Below are 22186 nucleotides of genomic sequence, written 5' to 3' on the forward strand. Positions count from 1 at the left end.
AGCTGGTACTTGATTCTCTAAGGACAAAGGATATGCATTTTCTGGACTGACCCACCCACATCTCCTCTCATTTGTTTCAGAGGTGTAGAACAAATACGTCATTTGATACCACTCTTCTTTTAATAATTTCTAATTTGTCACTGAAAATACCAGTCACTGGCTAAGACCCAAGTGAGTGGGTGGCATGCCTTGATTTAGTAGCTCAATTTTCATAATGTCATAGAACTTAGAATCAGACAGTGAATGATGATTGTAAAACTTAGTGCATACTTTTTACTCTGATGACTGTATAGTTAGAAAAATGATGCTATTTCCTCATTTATTATTTATAATGTGCCAATGAGTTGGACACTGTGCTAGGCACTTCCCATCCATTATACACCCTAATACAAATACCTGCAAGCTGTTACTGTAACTTTTTTGTTTCCCAGATGGAGAAATTGCAGCTCAGAGAGGTGAGGTGACTTGACTTGCTGAGGGTTAACACAGCTATCAAATAGCAGCACTGGCATTTAACAGAGCTCTGTCTGACAGTATCCAGTCCAACTGTGCTTTTCTGTTTTTATTGGAGGTTCCCTTTTGATCCAACCAATCCTCTACCCAAAACATTCTTAAGGGGATACTGATGGGTCAGAGGAGATAATGACTGGTTTTTCCAATTTCATTCAAAATAAAACAGTAAGTTTTTGAAAAAAAAATTTGCAATGAAATCTGTGTTGTTTCAGGAGATGACTATGGAACAAACTATATTGAAAGTGGGTTTAAAGCTATATGCAAACACCCTGAAGGGTAGTAGATGTTTAATAAATATTAGTTTAATTAGATCCTGAATTGTATTTGAAGTGGATTTTTGCTTACGAAAGGTTGAGAACACACGCTGAGTTGCCAGTTCTGGCAGGATTACTGCTCAGACTTACCTAATGAAATAAATGGAAAGCATAAACAGGAGTTTATTTACGTAGGTGTCTTAATTTTTAGAAGGCTTCATAGGATGCTTCTAATACTCTAAAGCAGTGGTTCTCAGTCTGGGGCAATTTCATCCCTAGGGTACATTTGGCAATGCTTGGAGTCGTTTTTCTCGACACTAGAGGAAGGGGATATATGTTTCTCTCATAGAGTGATTAGAGGCCAGGGCTGCTAAACATCCTATAATGGGACAGCCTCTGAAACAAAGAATTATCTGGTCCAACATATCAATAGTGCCAAGGTTGCCAACAATGCTCTAAAACACAACAGTAGCTAAGTGATCTCCATTTAGTTTATTTCATTCTCTATGACCTTTCCCAAATGCCTCTCACGTGCCAGGCACTAAGCTAGCATTATGAGAAGTATAGGAGTAATGGAGACAGTTCCTGCCCTCAAAGAACTTAAACTCTCCTCTTTCATTTGTAGCTGGCACATAAGTCCATTGAAAGAGAGATGTCTGTTTTTAAAAAGATGCTTGCTTATTTATGCATGGCTGTCACTTCTTTAACATTTCGTTTTTTATTCATTATTCCTCATTGAAACCCTGTGAGTCTGTGTAAATAGAGATGCCGCCACTATGTAGATCATATGGCCTGAGTGCAAGTGGGTTGTTTATACACACCGAGGGCATTCATTTTCAGAATAGCATTCTGAACCTGGCTGAAATGACACAATCTAATTGTATTAACATTGTGGGGTCTTTTTGACAGTTCACAGTACTGGCCATGCAGTGATCCATATCACCTGTGACAGTAATGAAACCACCAAACTCACTGTAGCATGAACCTTTTCTTTCCTCTTATCAGGTGTCAAGGCACAGGCTGAGTCACCAGAACACCTTCCCTGAATTATGTCAAACAAGCGTACACATGCTCAAGTGTATCTGGATTCTGATTTGGCTGCACAGTCACTGTTTTCCAGATGTTTGCAGAAAAAATGTGGGCTGGAGGAGACTCACTGAAAGCTGGAACTAGAAGGATGCACACTGCTCATCCAAGTCAATTCACTTATTTTACCAATGATAAAACTGAGTCTCAGAGAAGTCACACGCTTGCCCAAAGACACAGCTTGTGGTAGAGGAGTCAACACTAGAACTGGGGTCCAGCACTGCACAAAACCACTTAACATGTGTTAATACTGAGGATAAAAGATACTTCAAATTCTGGGAGGTCCATAATGTTTGAGTATATATACCATTGAATCCTTTTAATAACTCATCCCTCATACAGATGAGGAAACCGAGGCTCATAGAAATAAAGTGCCTTGCCCAAAGGTACAAAACTGGTCAGTAATAAATCTGATCTCCAGGTTTCCAGTCCAGTACTTTCTGCAGCACCATCTTTTTGTTCTCTTTAACTACCAGAAGCTTTAAGCCAAAATGAGGCTTCAGCTATAAAAGCTATTTAAGACCTTACGGCTGCTGTATCTCTGCCCTAAGTTTTCTCTTGATCCTTATTTTATATTCTAATGTTTAAAACTTGTTCCCCAAATTTTTAAAGTTTGCATTCACTTTTATTTCAAGAAACCACACCAAAATCTATGTGTCATAAGCTGGCTATACATAAATAAATGAACGAATGCATGAGTAAACTAACAAAATCTTAAGAGGCAGAGTAATACGGTGGAAAAATACTAGGCTTACATTCAGTTCAATACCACTTTGTCTATTGTCTTCAACCTTGAGCCTCACTTTCATTATCCATCAAACAGGTCTAACAAAATTTGTCATTAAGCATTATTATAAGTCTAAAAATAAACATGGAACATATGAAGAAGGTTCGTATGTTATCAGTGGTACCTAAATTTGTAGCTCTTAGTAGTAATAGTAGTAGTAATAGTAGCAATAGTAGTAATAGTAATATAAACAAAGAAGCCTGATTAATGCAAGCGAGATGAGTTATCTGACCCCTGAAACCCTACCTCCAGACATAAGTTATGGCTCTCATTGGGTTTTATGTCTTAAGTGAGGGGCACTCACGTGAGTTGGTCGATGGTGTGGTAGAAGTCACAGGGGTCAAATTCAACTGGGAGATGTCAAAGTCATCACAGTCGTCTGTATCCTGTGCCACCCCGACTTTGTTGAAGTAACTGGAGAAGGCCTCTGAGGTACAGGTGAGGGAGGGCTGGTCGGGTTTGCGGGAGGGCACGGGTGGAGGCTGGGCCATCTGGAAATCCTTAAACGTTTCTTTCCCCATTTTCTGCCTGGGCTTGTCGGTCTGTGGACTTGACCTGGTGGAGTCACTCGTGCCTGGGACGGTGGCAAGGGGGGTGAGGGGACCTTGGAACATGGCAGCTGGCAAAGGCATAACAGTTTGTGTGGGCATGAAGGCGGCTGGCGGAAACTGCCCGGCCACAGTTGGCCAGGGCTGCTGAGTGGCAGGGAAGAGACCCGGCTGGCCCCATGCGATGGGCTGAGCCCCCGGCATCACCTGAGCGACTGGTGGCTGGGCACCCATGACCATCTGCTGTTGGACGAGGGGCTGCTGGCCCCAGAAGGACGGGAGGACAGCGCCCATTGCAACGTAACCTGGGAGAATGAAAAAGAAGAGTCAGGTGTCCTGGGAAAGAAGGATGCATGGACTCAGGTAATTGACAGAAATGTATCAAGCACCAACTAAGTGCCAGACTGTGTGCCAGGGACTGGGGATGCCAAGATGAACAAGACAAAAGTCCTTGCTGTCTTGGAGCCTATATCCTAGAGAAGTGGTCAGGGAAAGCCTCTCTGAGGAGATGATCTGTAAGCAAAAACTAGAATGCTAATAATCACATTTCTGTAGTTGTTAGAAGTTTCTAAAGTCTCATAGCCTCAGAAGCTGTGTGTCTCAGGGACAGGGCAGAAGGACGGAAGGCAGGCCGTCCTGGGTTTTCTCCTTGCCTCCTCTTCCTGCTGCACTTAGGACCCTCTCAATTGCGTAAGCTCTTTAAGAGTCTGACTCTTTGTTGTAAAACCAGGTTATAATACCGTCCTTCGCAGGCCTGAGGCAGTGTGCAAAGTGAGTAATAATCTGAATGTTGGAGTTTTAGAGACCTAGGTTAAAATTCAAACAGCCACCTCTTAACTGTGTAATTTGGGGAGTAGTTCTTAAATCTCTCTAAGGCTCTATGACCTTATTTGTAAAATGGGTATAAACACCTTCTACCTTGCTAGGTTGATTTGAAGATTAATTGAGAGTACATATTTAAAATGTGGAGTATTGTACCGGACACAGGATCAACATTCAGTAAATGTTAGTTACTAGTATGGTTTGGATTAGATAGAGGCTAGAGAGTTACTTATTACATTGCTTGATATACAAAAGACATGTAATAAATGGCAGCTAGAGGTATTATGCATGATTTCTGTATTATTATTATTCCAATTTTAGAGAATTTAAAAAATAGGGCCAGATGTGGTGGCTTATGCTTGTAATCCTAACACTTTGGGAGGTCCAGGTGGGAGGATTGCTTGAGGCTCAGAGTTTGAGATCAGACTTAGTAACACAGCAAGTCCTCATCTCTACCAAAAATTTTTAAAAAGTAGTGAGGAATGGTGGCACATGCTCAGAGTCCCATTATCTCAGCACTCAGGAGGCTGAGGCGGGAGGATCACTTGAGCCCAAAAGTTTGAAGCAGCACTGAGCTGTGATTATACCACTGCACTCCAGCTTGGGTAACAGAGTGAGACACTTGTCTCAAAAAAAAAAAAAAAAAAAAAAAAAAAAAAAAGAAGGTTATTGTCCACTCAGGGGCACCTCATACATCAGTATAAGTTACACACTGCAAAACCCCATAGCCTGTACTCATGTGTATTACCATGATAATTGTTCACTGTATTATTCTTTTTAGGTAAGACATATACATTTTAACAGGAGCACAAGTGACACTTGTTACAATAATAATAGTAACATAGCAGTAACAGCAACAAGCTCCACTTATTAAATGCCTACAACATGCCAGATACACTAGTATGTGTTTTGCGTCTTCACGAAATTCCGGCAGGGTAGGTATTATTATCTCTATTTTAGGGATGAAGAAATTGGTGCTCAAGGAAAAGCAACTTGCTCAGGGTCATACAGGTTGCATGAGGTAGGAGCAGGATCAAACTGAGGTTGTCTGTTCCCCCAAAGCCAGGGTTCCTTCCTTTGTGCCACACACTGCCTCACCCAGATGGCCAAGACCAATTTCCGATCTTTGCAGTTAATAGACCTTGCCTACTATTTGATTGTATTTGGATACTGCAGGCCTGCAGGAAATTCACATGTGCTTCCAGGGGTCCCCACCCTTCTCAGGGGGCACAATGGCCACCTCTATGTGCAGTTGAGCCTGAGAGACAAGTTCCCAGGCTGGGCAGAGCAGAGAATAGAGAAGCCAGCTTTGCCTGGGCCTCTCAAAACAAGCCTTTCCATGGCTGTCAGTAGGAAGATACCGATGCAGTGTAATGAGACCAGGAAAAAAAGAGGAATGGAGGCAGAGTATCCTAGCAACTTCCAAAGGGACAATGGGTGGGCGTTATGGCATTGATGACATTATGAGTCATCTCACTGACTCTTGTGAGCCCAGAGAGATGGAACGCAGGGTGTCTCACTCCATACTCCAGTCACAGATATACCTGCCTTCAACTGACTGATACAGGCTAGAGCCAACATTCAAGGCCTGGTGATTTTCCTTGCAAGGTGCCCGTTTCCTCTCATGCCATGCTTCCCTAACAGCAGGCTCCAGAAAGGCACCAATAGGACACCTGTGCTTCTTGCTGATTAATCTCGCAGTGTTAAATACTTCTGCGGAATGAGACAAGGATGTCAACAAAAAAAATGGAGAATATCTTATAAGACTACTTTGTCCAACTGCACTGAAGCAAGAGGGATGAAGAGGCCCTGGAGCTGAAACTTCAAACGTGAAGCTTGCTTAGCTTGCCTCACCCATGGCATGATAATGTAGTGACTTAAATCTACCAACAGATGAAGAATCCTGCAACTCTGTCTTGTTTTCCGATTTACTTTGATATGTCCCAGTGGTTCTCAGTGGGAGTACTACTGCCCCCTAGGGGTGGCTAGAAAATTGGTGGGACGTGTTTTGGTTGTCACAAGTGGAGGGGGTTACACTACTGGCATTTAGGAGACCCAAGCATTGACAGTAGACATCTCACTATGTGTGAGACCAATGCGTATGACAAAGCATTATTCCACATCCTGTTTATGATCATTTGCACCCAGAATCGACTTTGAATTACACGGGAATTCAAAGTTATCTTTGCACTTGATTTTAATGCATTTAATTTTCCAGGAATTCAACAACTGTGCACGGGAGGGAAGACTGTATTTTTGGTTTGGAACACTGTCAAAAGGTGTTGACTATTTTGGAAAATGGCAGTCCCTGACATCCCTGACAGAAACGCTTCTCATGGTGGTATAGCCACATGACACTTCTGTATCAGTCTGGACTTATAGCTGTGGCTTTCGATAGTGATTCTACTTATAGGTGTATACATCTGACTGTTATGCCTTCTAGTGTGCTCATGCCTGAGTATTTCCTTATTTAAATACATACATTTTTCTTACAAATTCTCTTTCCTTTCTGCCTTATATTAGAGAATTATATTCATTTTGAAAAATTGTGTAGCTAGACTACCTTATCTATGAAATTCATTTCAAGGTATGAAAGGAGGTATTGTAAATATTTGTAGTAAGAAGGGGGTGCTGGGTCTGCAGGTGGAGAAGTACCCGCGGATTCAATCACCCAAGACCTGCTGCCCATTTTGGTGAATGAGGGGATGTTTTCACTCTCTTGACATCAAGCCTATTTTTGGCTTTGCTTTTATTCCACCCTCCTAGTTGCCAGGAACGACTGTTTTAAAATGCATATATGGTACTTCACTGTCTTTAGTATAAGGCTCACATGTCTTAGCTTGGCTATGCGTCCTTGGAGGTCAGCCCCTTCCACCTCTTCATCACTATCTTCAATTCATATCCTCACTGCACCTTGCCCTTCAGCAGTTGCAAACAAAACCCAACGTGCTGTCTCTTGTCTCTGCTGGCCCATCTGCCTGGAAAGCCATCCCGCTGCTTCTGTGCATGTCTAACCCTGATTTGCTCTTGGAGACTCGGCTCACTATCACCTCTGCTGGATGGCTTCTTGCTCCTGTCAGCTCCACTGGTCCTTCTCTGGGCTTGCACAGTCCTCTGTGCTCACCTGTATCATGACATTTGTCACACTGCATTGTAATTGCCTGGTTATTCTATCTTCCCTGATGAGACTAGAAACCACCTGTTGGCAGGAACTCTTTATTCTCTCTCTCTCTCCACTCTGCCTAGCATGGTTTGGGACGGGAGAAAGGCCCTACATAAAGATGAACAAGTCCTAGTCAATACGCTCACTGCATTTTTCCCGGTGTCTAATTAAACCCACAATGCATAAATGCTGTGATCTCTGATGATTCTACTGTTGGTGGCAGGTTTTTTTCCCCTCCCATCTTTTGTTTTTTTTTTTCCACAAGGAGCTAACAGATGGGCTGTGCACACTTTTCTGGAGAGAGCTATTAGCATGTCTCTCTGGCTTCATGCCATCTGCTCCAGACCAAAGTACAATATTCATAAGAAAAAAAGGTAGCACAGGGTAATTGGGTATCATGCTTAGGAGCTTGCAGGTCCCACTCACTTTTCCTAGGGGGTCCCTGCAGCCCGGCTCTCCTTGGCCGGTGAGTTAAGGCTGTCTGGCCACATGATCTTGTGCATGAGCGAAAGGACACACCAGCAGCAGGACAGTGGTGGCACTGGACACAGGGAGCCACGTGGGGGTTGCCACTGCAGCCACTTAACAGCTTGTTAACTGTTTACTATTAATGTCCAGTAGTGGAGGGAGGAGGTGCCAAGGAGCATCTGTTTATGCCATGAAGTTCAGAGCAATCATAAATCTTGCTGTGGAGTGAAAGGGAACACCTGCCTTGCTGCCTTACAGTTAGGTTTTTAAAAAGTGTTGAAAATTGTGATTTATAGCCAGATGCTGACACCTGGGGATACCCCCATTATTTGAAAAAAGAAAAAAAAAGGCAGACTGAAATATAAGAAAAGCACTAAAAATGAAGGAACTCCTCCAACATTTATGCAGAACTTGTATGATATCTCTCATCCACAGTATCTCACTTGATGGATTCATTCATTCAAAACTACCTCTACTAGGTGCCAATCACTGCTTTAGTATGTGGAGACAAAACAAAGAACAAAACAGTCATCAAAAAAACCCAAAAACATTCTCACCCTGTGGAGCTGACATTTTTGTGAAGTTGATCCTTTCCACAAGCCTCTGGGGTGAGTGTGATTGCTATCTCTTTAATTTGTAGAGGAGAAATTGCAACTCCATGAGGGGAAGATTTGATGCAGCTACACACTGTATGAATAGCAGATCCAAGGCTCCCGAAGAACCATGTAGCAAACATCTGTTGAGTGCTTACTGATGGAAGCACTGCCAGGAACTGCTGTACATATTTTACAACCTGCATTTACTCATGCAATCCTTAGAAAAACTCTATGAGGTAGAATTATGATCATCCACATTAAAATGGGATAAGTTTCCTGAGGTTCAGAAGATATTTATCTGAGTATGATGCAGTTGGCCAGCAGCAGAGCCTGTATTCATACATAGTACATTCTCCAGGCCACCCATTCTCCTGCTGTCTGCTATGAGCAGTCAAGAGGTTGAAGACCTAAACTTTATTAGAGGCACGAATTTCCAGGAAAAGGAAAAAGTATAGGTGGAACAGGACATATATTCATCCACTGTAGAAATCAGAATAATCATAATGATACAGTATATTCTACACTAAATATCGATGATGTGCCAGCAGTTTTCAGTGTGTAGTGATACAGCTTCTGCAGCTGCAGTTAATGTAGTGATTCATTTAATTCTCATGATATTGTTGCAAAGTAAGTATTATTTTACACTCAGTTATAAAGATGAAGAAACTCTGACTCTGGTAGGTGAAGTAATTTGCCCAGGAGTCTAAAGCTTAGAAATAAATGGCTGAATCAGGATTCAAACCTGGCCCATCAGATTCAAAAGCCCCCAGGAGCCAGTCTATCCATTGTATCACATACTCCAGTTCACTTCTCTATCTCCTTATCACTGGCTGGACAACTAGTGACAAGGAGATTGGGATTCAACAGCTGCAGAAATTTTTATGTCCAGTTAAGGGAGAAATCGGGCACATAGTTTAATACCAACTGAAGCCAGTTTTGTTATATTAACTAGAGTCAGAAAGCAAAAACATGCAAATTGAAATTAATTTTAGACTCGTGTTCTAAAAGTTGAAATCTTGGAGGTAGTCTATCAAAATTTTAACAGCTAAAGAAAGGAAATCTGGATATGTGGAAGTGGCTTGTCCACAGCTTCCAATGTGGCTGGTTAAGCAGCAAGACTAAAACCCAGGTCTTCCAAGTCCGTAATCTGGTACAGGTTTGGGAGAGGGCCCAGAGCAGTGCTGTGACTGACCCGGTGATATGGTTTGGCTGTGTCCCCACCCAAATCTCACCTTGAATTGTAATAATCCCCATGCGTCTCCCCTAGGTGGAGATAAATGAATCATGGGGGTGGTTTTCCCCACACTGTTCTCATGGTAGTGAATAAGTCTCATGAGATCTGATGGTTTTATAAAGGGGAGTTCCCCTGAACACAATCCCTCTTGTCTCCCACCATGTAAGACATTCCTTTGCTCCTCCCTTGTCTTCCACCATGATTGTGAGGCCTCCCCAGCCATGTGGAATGGTGAGTCCATTAAAACTCTTTCCTTTGTAAACTACCCAGTGTCAGGTATGTCTTTATCAGCAGCGTGAGAATGGACTAATACACCCAGGCAGGTCCACAGGGTGTTTTTAATCAAATGTTAGGGCTGGAAGAGATATAAAATTACATCTAGGCCCATCTTCTCATTTATAGAGAAGGGAATGGAGACTTGGGGGACCAAGTCATTCCTCTGCCTGGAGTACCCTGAACTCTGATGTCTACTTGAGACTTTTCTGCCCCTGCTAGTCCTGTCACACTTCACCTAGGCAAAAGCCCCTTGTGACCACAGGGGCTCCACTTTTACCTGCCCTCTGCCTGCACTCAAAAGCCCCTATGCTCTGGTCTGCATTTTCTTTTGTCCCTATCACTTCTCATTTTTAAATATATTATTGAAAAGTATTTATTTTTTTGTTATTTCCTATCTTCCCAGTAAAAGGTAGACTCTCTGTCTGTTGTGTTGACTCGCACATCCCAAGCACCTACATGGGACCTGGCACATAGAGGGCACCTGGTGAGCATTTTTGAAATGAACATGCCTGCAAATTGGTAAGTTTGGGGCCATCATTTTTCCCAGCACAGTCTTTACAGACAAAACAATGAGGACAAAGCATGGGCACTCTGAACACAAAACTCAAGCATAGAAGGGTGGTAGAAAACTCTTACCCTTATTTAAAATGGCATGTGCTATTATACTAGTCCCATGGATATTTTAATATCTATTTTAGGTAAGGAAAACTAGTCTTCATTACTATCCCTTTTTCAAGATTAGACTGGGAAACTTCACAATTGAATACATTTCTAGGCAACCTGCAGTCTAAACTGTAAGTTAGATCCAAGGGTCACCAACCTCTATTGCTTCTAAAAGTTCATAATGATCCCTTAGCTCATGAGTAATAACCATAACTATTTTAGAACAGAGTATGCATTTTTAATTTACTTTGAATAAAAGCAGTTTATATTTGGTGGCAAGAATTTGCTTCTAACAGTATGTAATTAAAAGCAATTATGGAAAAAAATGCAAGAAGATTGGTATTCTAAAATATTCAAACAACTCTATTTGCCATTTATAAGAATAAAGGCAAGAAAGATAAAGCCACAGATTTCAAATACGTAGTTAAAGAAAACCACAAAACCCTTTAAGGCTCCCATGTATGTGAAAAACAGAATTAAACTACCTTTGGCTATTTGCAAATACAGTGGCCTGGCCACATGGAATGCCTCATGCCATGGAAATAAGGTAAGATTGCTGGGCTCCATCCATTTGTAACTCACCTGCAATACTGCTACTATATCTATATATTTTTTTTAACTTGTTGTAAAAGTAGTAAATACATTTAAAGACTATTTGAAAAACAGAACACATACTTTCTAACTCACCAGGTGTCTCATTATTCTCACAACTCACAGCAGTTTGCTCTCATCCCATAGGGTGCTCCCCACTTTGTCTGGGGACCTTCCCCTTCCTTGAGTCAGCACCAAGTAAGGCAGATCCCTTCTATCCATCAGGTCTCAAGAAGTCTCTAGAAAGCTGACTTCATGTCCTCCCCTGCTTATTGCTGTCTCTCCTGGCTGAGGTGGAAGAGTGGAAATGGACCTGGGCTAATTGCACAGCTGTGCATATGCCATGCTCTGAAAAGCTGCACACCTGAGTAACACAGAATCTTGAACTCTCTGGGTGAAAGACATCAGTGAATTCCAGGCCAGTAACATCCCAGAGCTCTGGACCCCAACATCACCTCCCTCTCTAAACAGCTTCTCAGTGTCACCTGAAGAGTCACAGGAGAGAATAGCAGTGTTTTGTCATCATTTGGCGGGTGGCTCTGTAAACTCTTTCTCTCTTGATGGGTGAAGGCCAAAGGAAGGGAAGCTGGTGGAACAGGGCTTACCTGAGGGTACAGCAGCAGTGCTGAAAGGTACAGAACCAAACACATCTGCACTCGCTGGAAGGGTCTGAGATGAAGATGGGATAAAGGCATCACCTGGAGTTGCAGGAGTCTGCCAGACAGAGAGAGGCAGAGGACACATGAGACCTGGCTTCGCAGTCACCAAGGCTGGGAGGTAGCAGATGCAGGAATTAAGGGGCAGGGGAAGGGATCCACAGTTCAAGCCACTTATGTGGTGTGCAGCCCATGTGCTGGTTACATACACTTTATCTACAAAATGGGAAATGATACCTCCAGAGCTACTGTGAGGATTAAGTGAGATTATGTGTTTAAATTATTTTATATCACTTAAATTTTTAGCGCCACGCATAGGCATATAGTAGGTGCTTGGCAAATAACGGCCAGTATCCTAATGATTTAGTTTGAGCCCCTACTCTCTGGGGGGTGTTTTCAGGTATCAAATTTTCCATAATATTTGGCATTCACCCTTTAGAGATGGCCAGTTCAAACTGAAATACACCCACTCAAGACCTACTGTGTGCCCAGCTCAGGGGTTGCAACTTAATATACGGCCAATGAGCAGTTGTTGACTAAATCAACAAATAGAATTTAGCAAGTGGAGCACCGACCCTTGTATCCTGGTGCACCCCCCCAACTCCAGATTTTCTCTCAATCTTCATTTGCAAAAAGAAGTAAATATTTTCAAGAAGACAACAAGAAACAATGCTTGCACCACTGAAAATTCTACAGGGCCTAGTCCGTGCTGGAATTCAAAAAAGGTCTGCTGCATGGACTGGTGGGCAAGATGGGGGATACAGAAATGAAAACATCAGTACTCATAATTTTGTATATGTCCACACCCATTTATAGCAGGCTTTTGCCTACAGAGTATAAATCTGTTTGATGCTGTAATATCCTTTTTTTTTTTTTCCCCTTGGAATAGGCTGGGGCAAGCAATTAATCCTGAAATCATGGCAATTAGACAAGGCCATTTTTAGACTAGCAGCTTGTGGGACGAATGGCATTGTTCTGAGGATTATTAAATACCCATTTGGACTGCGCCTGGGTTCAGGGCCAGAAACACAGCCATGAGCTGCTGTGTTAAGCACTTTTAAAAACAGTCAGCGCCGTTCTTTTGTTCCCCCTTTGTGACCTTGGGTGAGTCACATGTCCTTTCTGGGACTCAGTTTGCTCATCTGTAAAATGACGGGGATAAGGTTAGAAGATCTCTTCAGCCCTTTCTAGCTGCAAAGCCCTGCAGTTCTGCAACTCCAAGTTCCCAGAAAGAAGCTTTTAGCCCAGGATAAAGGGGAGAATGAGAATTGCTAGAGCCATCCAGCTTCTTTGGGGACAGAGGCTGCGGTCCCCGCCCTCAAGGCTGCCTTGGACATCAGGTGTTGGCAGCAGGGCAGCTGTGCCTAGATTCCCAGGCGGCAGCAGTGGGCAGCAGTGTCTTGTGCCATCTGTCCTCGGTGGTGAGGTTACAGCCTTTTCTCTGTGAGGCGCATCTTGCCAATGAACCATAGCACCATCCCTCGGTTTGCACAACTGCGCAGTGCCCAGAGGAGCTGTCCCCTCCCGGCAGCTTCAGCTGGTGCAGCTGCGGCTGACTGCTCTCTGCCCTCCTCAGGGAATGGGCAGGGGAGGGGCTGGAGGGGCCATCTTGGCTCTTTTCTTTGCAGTGGCTGCAGAGTTGCTTTTGAATGCATCCAGCACTGGGATTCTATTTTGCTTTGGTTTTAATTCTGTGTTCTTCTTTTCATTTTCAAATTAGGGCTCCCTGCAATCGCTGTCCTTTTGTAAGCGTTGACTGAGGTACCCTGGCTGAAGCTGTGGCTGGGAGTCTAGAGCTTCCTGAGAAGCTCGGTGAGGCTCAAGTGCCCAGGTCATGGTCTGCAAAGCTGAAGGGCAGGCTGGAAGGGAGGGAAAAAACAAAAAGAAGGGAGAGAGGAAAGAAAGAGGGAAAGGAGAGAAGGATGGGCAGAGCAGGGTGTGGGGAGAAGGTCCTTCCTTTACTGGGCTGGCCACCTATGCTGTACTGGGCTTGGGGCAGGTGCTGACAAATGCCTCATCATATGTGTTGTCCCGAGTTTCCTGCCTACATTCCCAACCACACCATGTGCTCCTTGTAGTCAGAAACCACATCTCCTTCAGGCCTCTCTTCTCAGACCCCAGCAGAACAGCAAGTGCCCAGGCAAGTCCTGCCATTGCTGAATGCATGGTCTTGTTTATTTCGCAAAACAGAGGCATATATCATAGTTCCCCTTTTTAAATAGCCAAGGAAATTAAGGATCAGAATGACTAGTGAGTTTGTCCAAGTCACACAGCTTGAAAGAGTCAACGCTGAAATCCACCAGAGGCCTCTTTCACTCAAAGCCCATATTCCGGCCACTGAGGGGATGTGGAAAGGAAAGGGGTGCAGGGTTCAGAGAGCAATGCATACTTACGGGGGGAGAGGTTATATCAGGGGGTGTGGACATGTCCCCAAAAAGTTCTAATTGGGTCACAGCCTGTAAAGACAAAAAGGTAATCATGTAACTACAAAGAAAGGTGGTGGTGCTGGGTCCTGCTTTACACACAGTACGATACGGGGATACACATTTCTGTTTTTCATCATTTCTAGATAAACCATAATCCTGGTGGGTCATTACCATACCTCAGGATCCCAAAGGCAACACTTGAATGCAGCCAGAATCAATTCTTGCTTCCTTGCATCTGCCTATTTATCCAGCCTTGGTCAAGACTGCCCATTAATCACTTCCCATAAGCAGTAATAACATCACTTCACACTTATTTACCATCATATGCCAGCAATGTCTCTCTTTCTAGGAGATAAAGGCAGGGAGGCAATCCCATCACTGGTTTTTATCTCATGAGTGTATCCACACATATAAGATGCCTTCCACGTGTAAGTACAGACATGACTTCATGGTCACGTCAGTAAGGGCTCCCAATAGCATTCACCCTGAGAGGTAGGAATCGTCATCCCCATTTTTACAAATAGATAAACTAAGTCTCAGGGATGTGATATCAAGGTCATCTGGGCCAGGATTTAAATTTGCTGAATACAGAGAATGCAGTCAAACAGCACTCTCTGAAAGAGTCCATCTTTAGGATAAAAAATGTGGTTGGAGGAAAAGAAAACATTTCATTTAATACCAGGAAAGGCATCAAAAACAATCCAGTGTATACATCATTAATCACTCCTAGGAACTCCATCACTGCAGACACTGCATCATCTATCTCCTTATCCATCACACGGGAGTATCTGAGCAAGGCCAGCCACAACAGCTAAAGAAACCTTTTAAGATACACTTAGAACTAATCTGCACACACTGCCAAATTCACAGACTGTAGGGAGTCTATGGCCTGACTTAATTATGACAAGTATGTAATCACATGCTTTGTACAAACCTGTCCACTAAGGAAAAACCACTTTTCCCTCATCTTCAGATCTTAAGTGATAGCTTCAAATTGGGGGAACCTAAACATACCACTTAGTAGAAGGGATGTGAAGAGTCCAACTGCCCTGCCACACAGGACTCCTGTACTCAAACTGCTCTAACCAGGTCATGGCTGGATCTCTAGGGTTCATCCAAGGAAGGGAATGTTCTTTCCTACTGGCAAGTGAGTGAGCTTTGGGCTCTGGAAAATGTCCTACACTCCATGCCTGGGGGTGTGGAGTACTGATAAGATAAACCACATGAGAAAGGGGCCCTAGGTCAGGCAGGGCCCCAGATGGGGAAGAACAAGGAATAATTGTTCTGAGGGATGGTTAATCACAAACAACCCAAGGGCACAACCTCATTTTCAGGTAGTCCCTCCAGCGTAACCCTATAAAACTTCCCTCCAGCCCCTGCCTCTTTGCAGACAGCCCCTTCTCTGCTGTGCTGCCCATTGCAATCTTGCAATGTATTTTCATACTTTCTCTAATAAATCTACCTTTCTTTACCTACAAATGTCTTCATAAATTCCTTTACTGCCTGGACCACTGGCCCCAGATAGTAGCTACCTCCAACAGGAGGCATATTTGGATTCTACCACTTTCAATATCTGCAGCTCCTCAGAGCTACAGTTCCTTCATCTGGGCAATGGAGATGATAATATCGCCTTTGCAGATGTATTGACAACATTAATAGGAGAACTTTCTTTGATGTTTGGTTAAGCCTGGTTGAAAGAGCACAAAAGTCTCTTTTTGCTGAAAGGAGAGAAACTTGGCCTTGTTAACTTACTTGCAGCTCTTCCTTCCCTTTCAGCTTTCAGATTGAATAACAGCGCCTGGCACACAATAGGGCCCTATAAGGACTGATTTTGTTTCCAACTGCACAATAATTTTTGATAAATCTTCAACAACTGCTAGATGTTGAACACTGTGCTATGTGCTGGGAACATAAAAATGAGAAACGCCAACTCTCAGCCTGCAGGGAGTTTACAGACTGGAGGGGAGGACATCCAATCTGTAGATGCAGATAATCTCAGGTAATGCAGCAGAAATAGCAACAGGGGTCTCTATGGTGTGCTGTGGTATTACCTAGAAGGAAACTGATCTGGTTTGGCTGTGGCCCCACCCAAATCTCAACTTGAATTGTATCTCCCAGAATTCCCACGTGTTGTGGGAGGGACCCAAGGGGAGGTAATTGAATCATGGGGGCTGGTCTTTCCCATTCTGTTCTCACGATAGTGAATAAGTCTCACGAGATCTGATGGGTTTATCAGGGGTTTCCAATTTTGCTTCTTCCTCATTTTCCCTTGCTGCTGCCATGTAAGATGTGCCTTTTGCCTTCCGCCATGATTCTGAGGCCTCCCCAGCCATGTGGAGCTGTGAGTCCAATTAAACCTGTTTTTCTTCCCAGTCTCAGGTATGTCTTTATCAGCAGCATGAAAATGGACTAATACAGTAAAATTGTTACCAGTAGAGTGAGGTGTTGCTGAAAAGATACCCAGAAATGTGGAAGTGACTTTGGAACTGGGTAACAGGCAGAGGCTGGAACAATATGAAGGGCTCAGAAGAAGACAGGAAAATGTGAGAAAGTTTGGAACTTCCTAGAGACTTGTCGAATGCCTTTGCCCAAAATGCTGATAGAGACATGGACAAGAAAATTCAGGCCGAGGTGGTCTCAGATAGAGATGAGGAACTTGTTGGGAACTGGAGCAAGGTGACTCTTGTTATGTTTTAGCAAAGAGACTGGTGGCATGTTGCCCCTGTCCTAGAGACTTGTGGAACTTTGAACTTGAGAGAGATAATTTAGGGTATCTGGTGGAAGAAATTTCCAAGCAGCAAAGCATTCAATAGGTAACTTGAGTGCTGTTAAAGGCATTCAGCTTTCTAAGGGAAGCAGAGCATAAAAGTTTGAAAAATTTGCAGCCTATGTGATAGAAGAAAAACCCATTTTCTGGGGAGAAATTCAAGCCAGCTGCAGAAATTTGCATAAGTAGCAAGGAACCTAATGTTAATTCCAACAATCATGGGGAAAATGTCTCCAGGCCATGTCAGAGACCTTCATGGCAGCCCCTCCCAACACAGGCCTGCAGGCCCAGGAGGAAAAAGTGGTTTTGTGGGCTGGGCCCAGGGTCCCTGTGCTATGTACAGTCTAGGGACTTGGTGCCCTGTGTCCCAGCCACTCTAGCTATGGCTGAAAGGGACCAATGTACAGCTCAGGCTGTGGCATCTGATGGTAGAAGCCCCAAGTCTTGGCAGCTTCCACATGGTGTTGAGTCTACAGGTGCACAGAAGTCAAGAATTGAAGTTTGGAAACTTCCACCTAGATCTCAGATGATGTATGGAAATGCCTGGATGCCCAGACAGAAGATTGCTGCAAGGGCAGGGCCCTCAGGAAAACCCCTGCTAGGGCAGTGTGGCAGGGAAATGTGCCGTCAGAGCCTCCACACGGAGTCCTACTGGGACTCTGCTTAGTGGAGCTGTGAGAAGAGGGCCACTGTCCTCCAGACCCAAGAATGGTAAATCCACTGATAGCTTATACCATGAGCCCAGAAAAGCCTCAGACACTCAACACCTGCCCATGAAAAAGCAGCTGGGAGGGAGGCTGTACCTTGCAAAGCCACAGGGGCGGAGCTGCTGAAGACCATAGGAACCCACCTCTTGCATCAGTGTGACCTGGATGTGAGACCTGGAGTCAAACAAGATCATTTTGGAGCTTTAAAATTTGACTGCCTTGCTGGATTTCAGACTTGCATGGGCCCTGTAAACCCTTTGTTTTGACCAATGTCTCCCATTTGGAATGGCTGTAATTACTCAATACCTGTACCTCCATTGTATCTAGGAAGTAACTAGCTTGCTTTTGATTTTACAGGTTCATAGGCAGAAGGGACTTGTCTTGTCTCAGATGAGACTTTGGACTGTGGACTTTTGGGTTAATGCTGAAATGAGTTAAGACTTTGGGGGACTGTTGGGAAGGCATGATTGGTTTTGAAATGTGAGGACATGAGATTTGGAGGGGCCAGGGGTGGAATGATATGGTTTGACTGTGTCCTTACCCAAATCTCAACTTGAATTGTATCTTCCAGAATTCCCACATGCTGTGGGAGGGACCCGGGGGAGTTAATTGAATCATGGGGGCTGGTCTTTCCCATGCTATTCTCATGATAGTGAATAAGTCTCATAAGATCTGATGGGTTTATCAGTGGTTTCTGTTTTGCATCTTCCTCATTTTCTCTTGCTGCCACCATGTAAGAAGTGCCCTTTGCCTTCCGCCTCTCCCCAGACATGTGGAACTGGGAGTCCAATTAAACCTCTTTTTCTTCCCGGTCTTGGGCACGCCTTTATCAGCAGCATGGAAACAGAGTAATATAGAGACCCAACCAGCTTTTGGCAAAGTTTGAGACAGTTTTCTAAAGGAAATAGCCTAGATCTGAATCCTGAAGGAGAGGAGCCATGTGGCCAAAAAGAGGAGACCATCCAGACAGAGGAAACTGCTTAAAAATGGCCAGAGGCCAGGAACAGAGTAGGTAGGTGGTAATGGAAGCAGTTCAGTGTTACCAACATGAAGGTGGGAGACAGGAGGCCAGTGTGGTGGTCAGGGGCAAGGTTGTGGTGGGAATTTCATACATTTCACAGCCTTTTCCATCAATTCTTGCCTATCTTGTTTCTCTTTCATACAGCAACAGCCCAGCAGCTGATGGGAATGAGGTGGACAGCACACAGGTCCTTTCTCAAATCTTGCTGGACTTGAAATGCTCTTCTTTGGTAATCCTTCTCTAGCATGTTAGCAATATTTTATATTATTTGGTAAACTCTGCTAGTCTTTTAGACCCTCTTCCAATTTCATAAAAGGAATAACTTTATTTAATCAATTCAAATGAAGCTTCTGGGCTTCTTTGAGACTGCAATTCTATGCTTTTAAAATGGCCCACAACTATTTTCAGTGTTCGGAAAATATTTAAATGAAGTTATTAATTAAGTCACACAATTTACATTTCAAATGTGTTGAACTCACGGCATACTTTTACTAACATCATAAATAGAATTTATTGGCTAATTTTCTCCTTAAGCACAACTTTTAAAATAACCTTCATTCTTGAGATATAGACTTTCCTTTTGCCAGATGATTTTCACTCAAGGATTAAACGAGAAAAACATGCAGAGGCATAAAACATAGATTGTTATTTCATTCCATTGGTTTGCTGTTTAAATAGAACCTTGAGTTAATTAAATTTTATAGAAAAAGGGGATTCTTGGGCCATAAAATTAAAAATAATCCTAATAACCATATGTGATCGAGAATCTGAAATAGTATCTATTTTCACAGGTCTCCTCCCCATGTTAATCCCAGTCCTTTTATTTGTAAGCTAATAAACCATGTTCCATCTGATAATACTGCTCTAATGAATCATTTTAAAAGCCTCAAGAGAATAAAACTAACAATTCACATTTATAAAACACTTTATAGTTTGCAATATGCTTTCAAATACATTATCATCATGTTTGACACTCACTGAGCCCCGAAAAGTCACCAGCATAGGTGCCATTGTCACTATGTTTCACAGATGAGCTAGCTGAGGCTGAGGTTAAGTGACTCACCTCTGATCAGTCAGCTAAAAGCAGCTGGGATGGACCTGACCCACACACCCACCAGCATCTTGTTCATCGATCCATCACTTTACCAAACCTTAGTTAGCCTTGCTAAATAGTGGAAGTCCAGCTCTACAACATTCTCTAACCAGAAATCTGGGTTGCTATAAGGTCTGCCAGGATGCACATCCATTTGAGGTCATTTGGAATGTCAGCTTGAGATGTCTACTCGCCAGAGAGTAAGGCTCTTCCATTACTAGCATTTCAAATGTCTCCTGGTAAAGAGAGATGTAGCCGGAGATGGCAGTTTTTCCCCTTTTTTAGCCCCCTGGGCATTTTCCAGGGGTAAGAAGAGTGATATTGTAAGGTGTACAGGACAGTGAAGGAAAAGTAGCTTCGATGTTTGGGGAGGTAGTTCCCCAGTATCTCCATCAGGCCTGTTCTCTCCCCAGTCATTCTTTGATATGAACAAGTGATGGTTTTTCAGTAATATCTAGTTTAAGATTAGTACGCTGCTCCTTCCAACTAGATCACTGCAACAAGATCCCTAGGCCTTTCCGAGAGAGAAATCCTAAAGGCACAATTGATGGAGGCTGAGATGTTATGGCTGACCCCGAAAACACCTTCTCACAGACCCATTCCCTGTGTTTTGGCATCAGGAGTTCTGTGACCCTTCAGTGGGCAGACATGGGAGTTCCTACCATGCATCAGCTACCAAGAGCAAGGGCTACAGAGATAGGTAAGGCACATTCCTGTTCCTATTGTCATAAGCTGGCTGTATTATGGAAAGACAGACCCAGAGACACAATCAAGGAGGAGAGAAGCACAGAGAGTTATGAAAGAAGAGGCCATCTCAGGGTCTTACATGTGCTCTTCCTCCTACCTAGAACACTCATTCCTTCTCCCACACATTCTTCAGGACGTGAATTAGAAGGCTTTCTGCTTTGTTTCCTATGAAGTGGCGTCCTAACTCAATTTCTACCCTACCCCATTGCCCATGATACTCCCAGATCAGTGGTTCTCAACCTTGGATGCATACTAAGATCACCTGGGGAAAAATTACTGATGCCTGGTTCCCACACCAAAAGATTCAGAATTGGTTTGAGGTAAAACCTAGTCACTGGAGCTTGGAAAGCTCTCCTAATGATTCTAATTTGCTGCCAAGGTTGAAGATTTTTGTCCTGGAGGTTTCCCAATACTGTATTCAGGAGTGGCAATATTCATTGGCCTGTGTATCAATCAATTTGAACAGATGTTGACTACAACCAATATATTTATACCAGGTTATACTGACTGAATAGCAACCTCACCTGTTTTTTAGTACCAGTGGTGTACTTGGCACATCCTGTTCATGTATCTGAATTCCTACTATATCATGTTATACTACATATACTACACTACGCTAGGCGAGGCTCTACTGTCATAGCTTATCCCATGCAATGTTGCACTATGTTACACTGTGAGCTTCTTTAGGAAAGCCACTTTTCTGCATCTCTAGCATCTATTAGGATGCCTGGGACATGTTAGAGGTTTGAAAAGTATTGCTGGATGAAAAGAAGGGGTGCTATCTCCTCTCCAACACACACTCTAGTTTACACACATACACACACACACCTGTACATACACTCTCACTATTTGACCTCATGGCAGGGCCCACCAATAGTCATCCTGGGGACATCTGAATAGGTACCTACTAGAGCAGAGCAGGGCAGCAAGTCTGCCATTCATGCCAGCTGGATGAAGAGAATATGGAATGCATGAGCATGAGCAGAACAACCTCATTTAACAAAAACCTCAAGGCCTTACCTTTGTTGCCTCAAAAATTTCATCAAAGTCCGTGGGCAGGTTTCTGTTCTGTAACCACAAGGCATGACTGATGAGCATGAAATGAATGTGGAGATCATGACATGAAACAGTTAACTTGAGAGGGCTCTAATTCTTACCGGGGTGGCTGCAGCAAACCGTTCTTCAAAATCCTCAAACGAATAGCCGTTCTGAAAGTGGAAGGGATGATGAATGAGGATGAAGTGAATGACACACAAATGACATGGATTTATGAGTTTAATGATGACAGTATCTATGATTCACACTTCCATGGTCTCAGCAGGTGGGGAGCTGTTTCCAATGTCTGTGAAAATCCTGGAATATGTTTCTAGCATAAGCAGATGATAAAACATGGGTCTGATTAGGAAACACAGCAATGGCAAATTTGTAAGTTTAAATTCCATCTTCCTGCAATTACAGACATTGCCCTGCAGTTACAGACATCAGCAGTGGCTATGGATAAGAGCATGCTGTTTACATTTGAGATTTTTCTTCTAAAAGAACAAAATGTCACCTTGTGCTTTAGACAAACTTTACTCTTTGGAGCAGTCTGTGAACAGCTGGTTTTCATGTGTTTTTATACATGTTGTCTTCTCTGCATGAAATGCACTTCCCTTCGGCCGGGCGCGGTGGCTCACGCCTATAATCCCAGCACTTTGGGAGGCCAAGGCAGGTGGATCATGAGGGCAGGAGATCGAGACCAGCCTGGCCAACATAGTGAAACCCCGTC

General features: G+C 43.5%; 1 protein-coding gene across 5 annotated transcripts in view; it reads right to left on the reverse strand.

The window, feature by feature from the left end:
* The window catches only part of DAB1 (DAB adaptor protein 1), a 1249655-nt gene that overhangs the window by 17566 nt on the left and 1209903 nt on the right, over positions 1 to 22186 (reverse strand). For 4 of the 5 annotated variants that reach the window (XM_050803918.1, XM_050803884.1, XM_050803904.1 and 1 more), the window contains 4 exons: positions 21576 to 21626; positions 14051 to 14113; positions 11607 to 11715; positions 2945 to 3493 (listed from right to left, as the gene is read on the reverse strand). In XM_050803918.1, coding sequence (XP_050659875.1) covers positions 2945 to 3493; positions 11607 to 11715; positions 14051 to 14113; positions 21576 to 21626 — 772 coding nt within the window. The remainder of the gene's footprint in view (positions 1 to 2944; positions 3494 to 11606; positions 11716 to 14050; positions 14114 to 21575; positions 21627 to 22186) is intronic. The other variant, XM_050803914.1, reaches the window with a different exon arrangement.

Source organism: Macaca thibetana, chromosome 1 (genome assembly GCF_024542745.1).
Source record: "Macaca thibetana thibetana isolate TM-01 chromosome 1, ASM2454274v1, whole genome shotgun sequence".
Classification (NCBI taxonomy): domain Eukaryota; kingdom Metazoa; phylum Chordata; class Mammalia; order Primates; family Cercopithecidae; genus Macaca; species Macaca thibetana.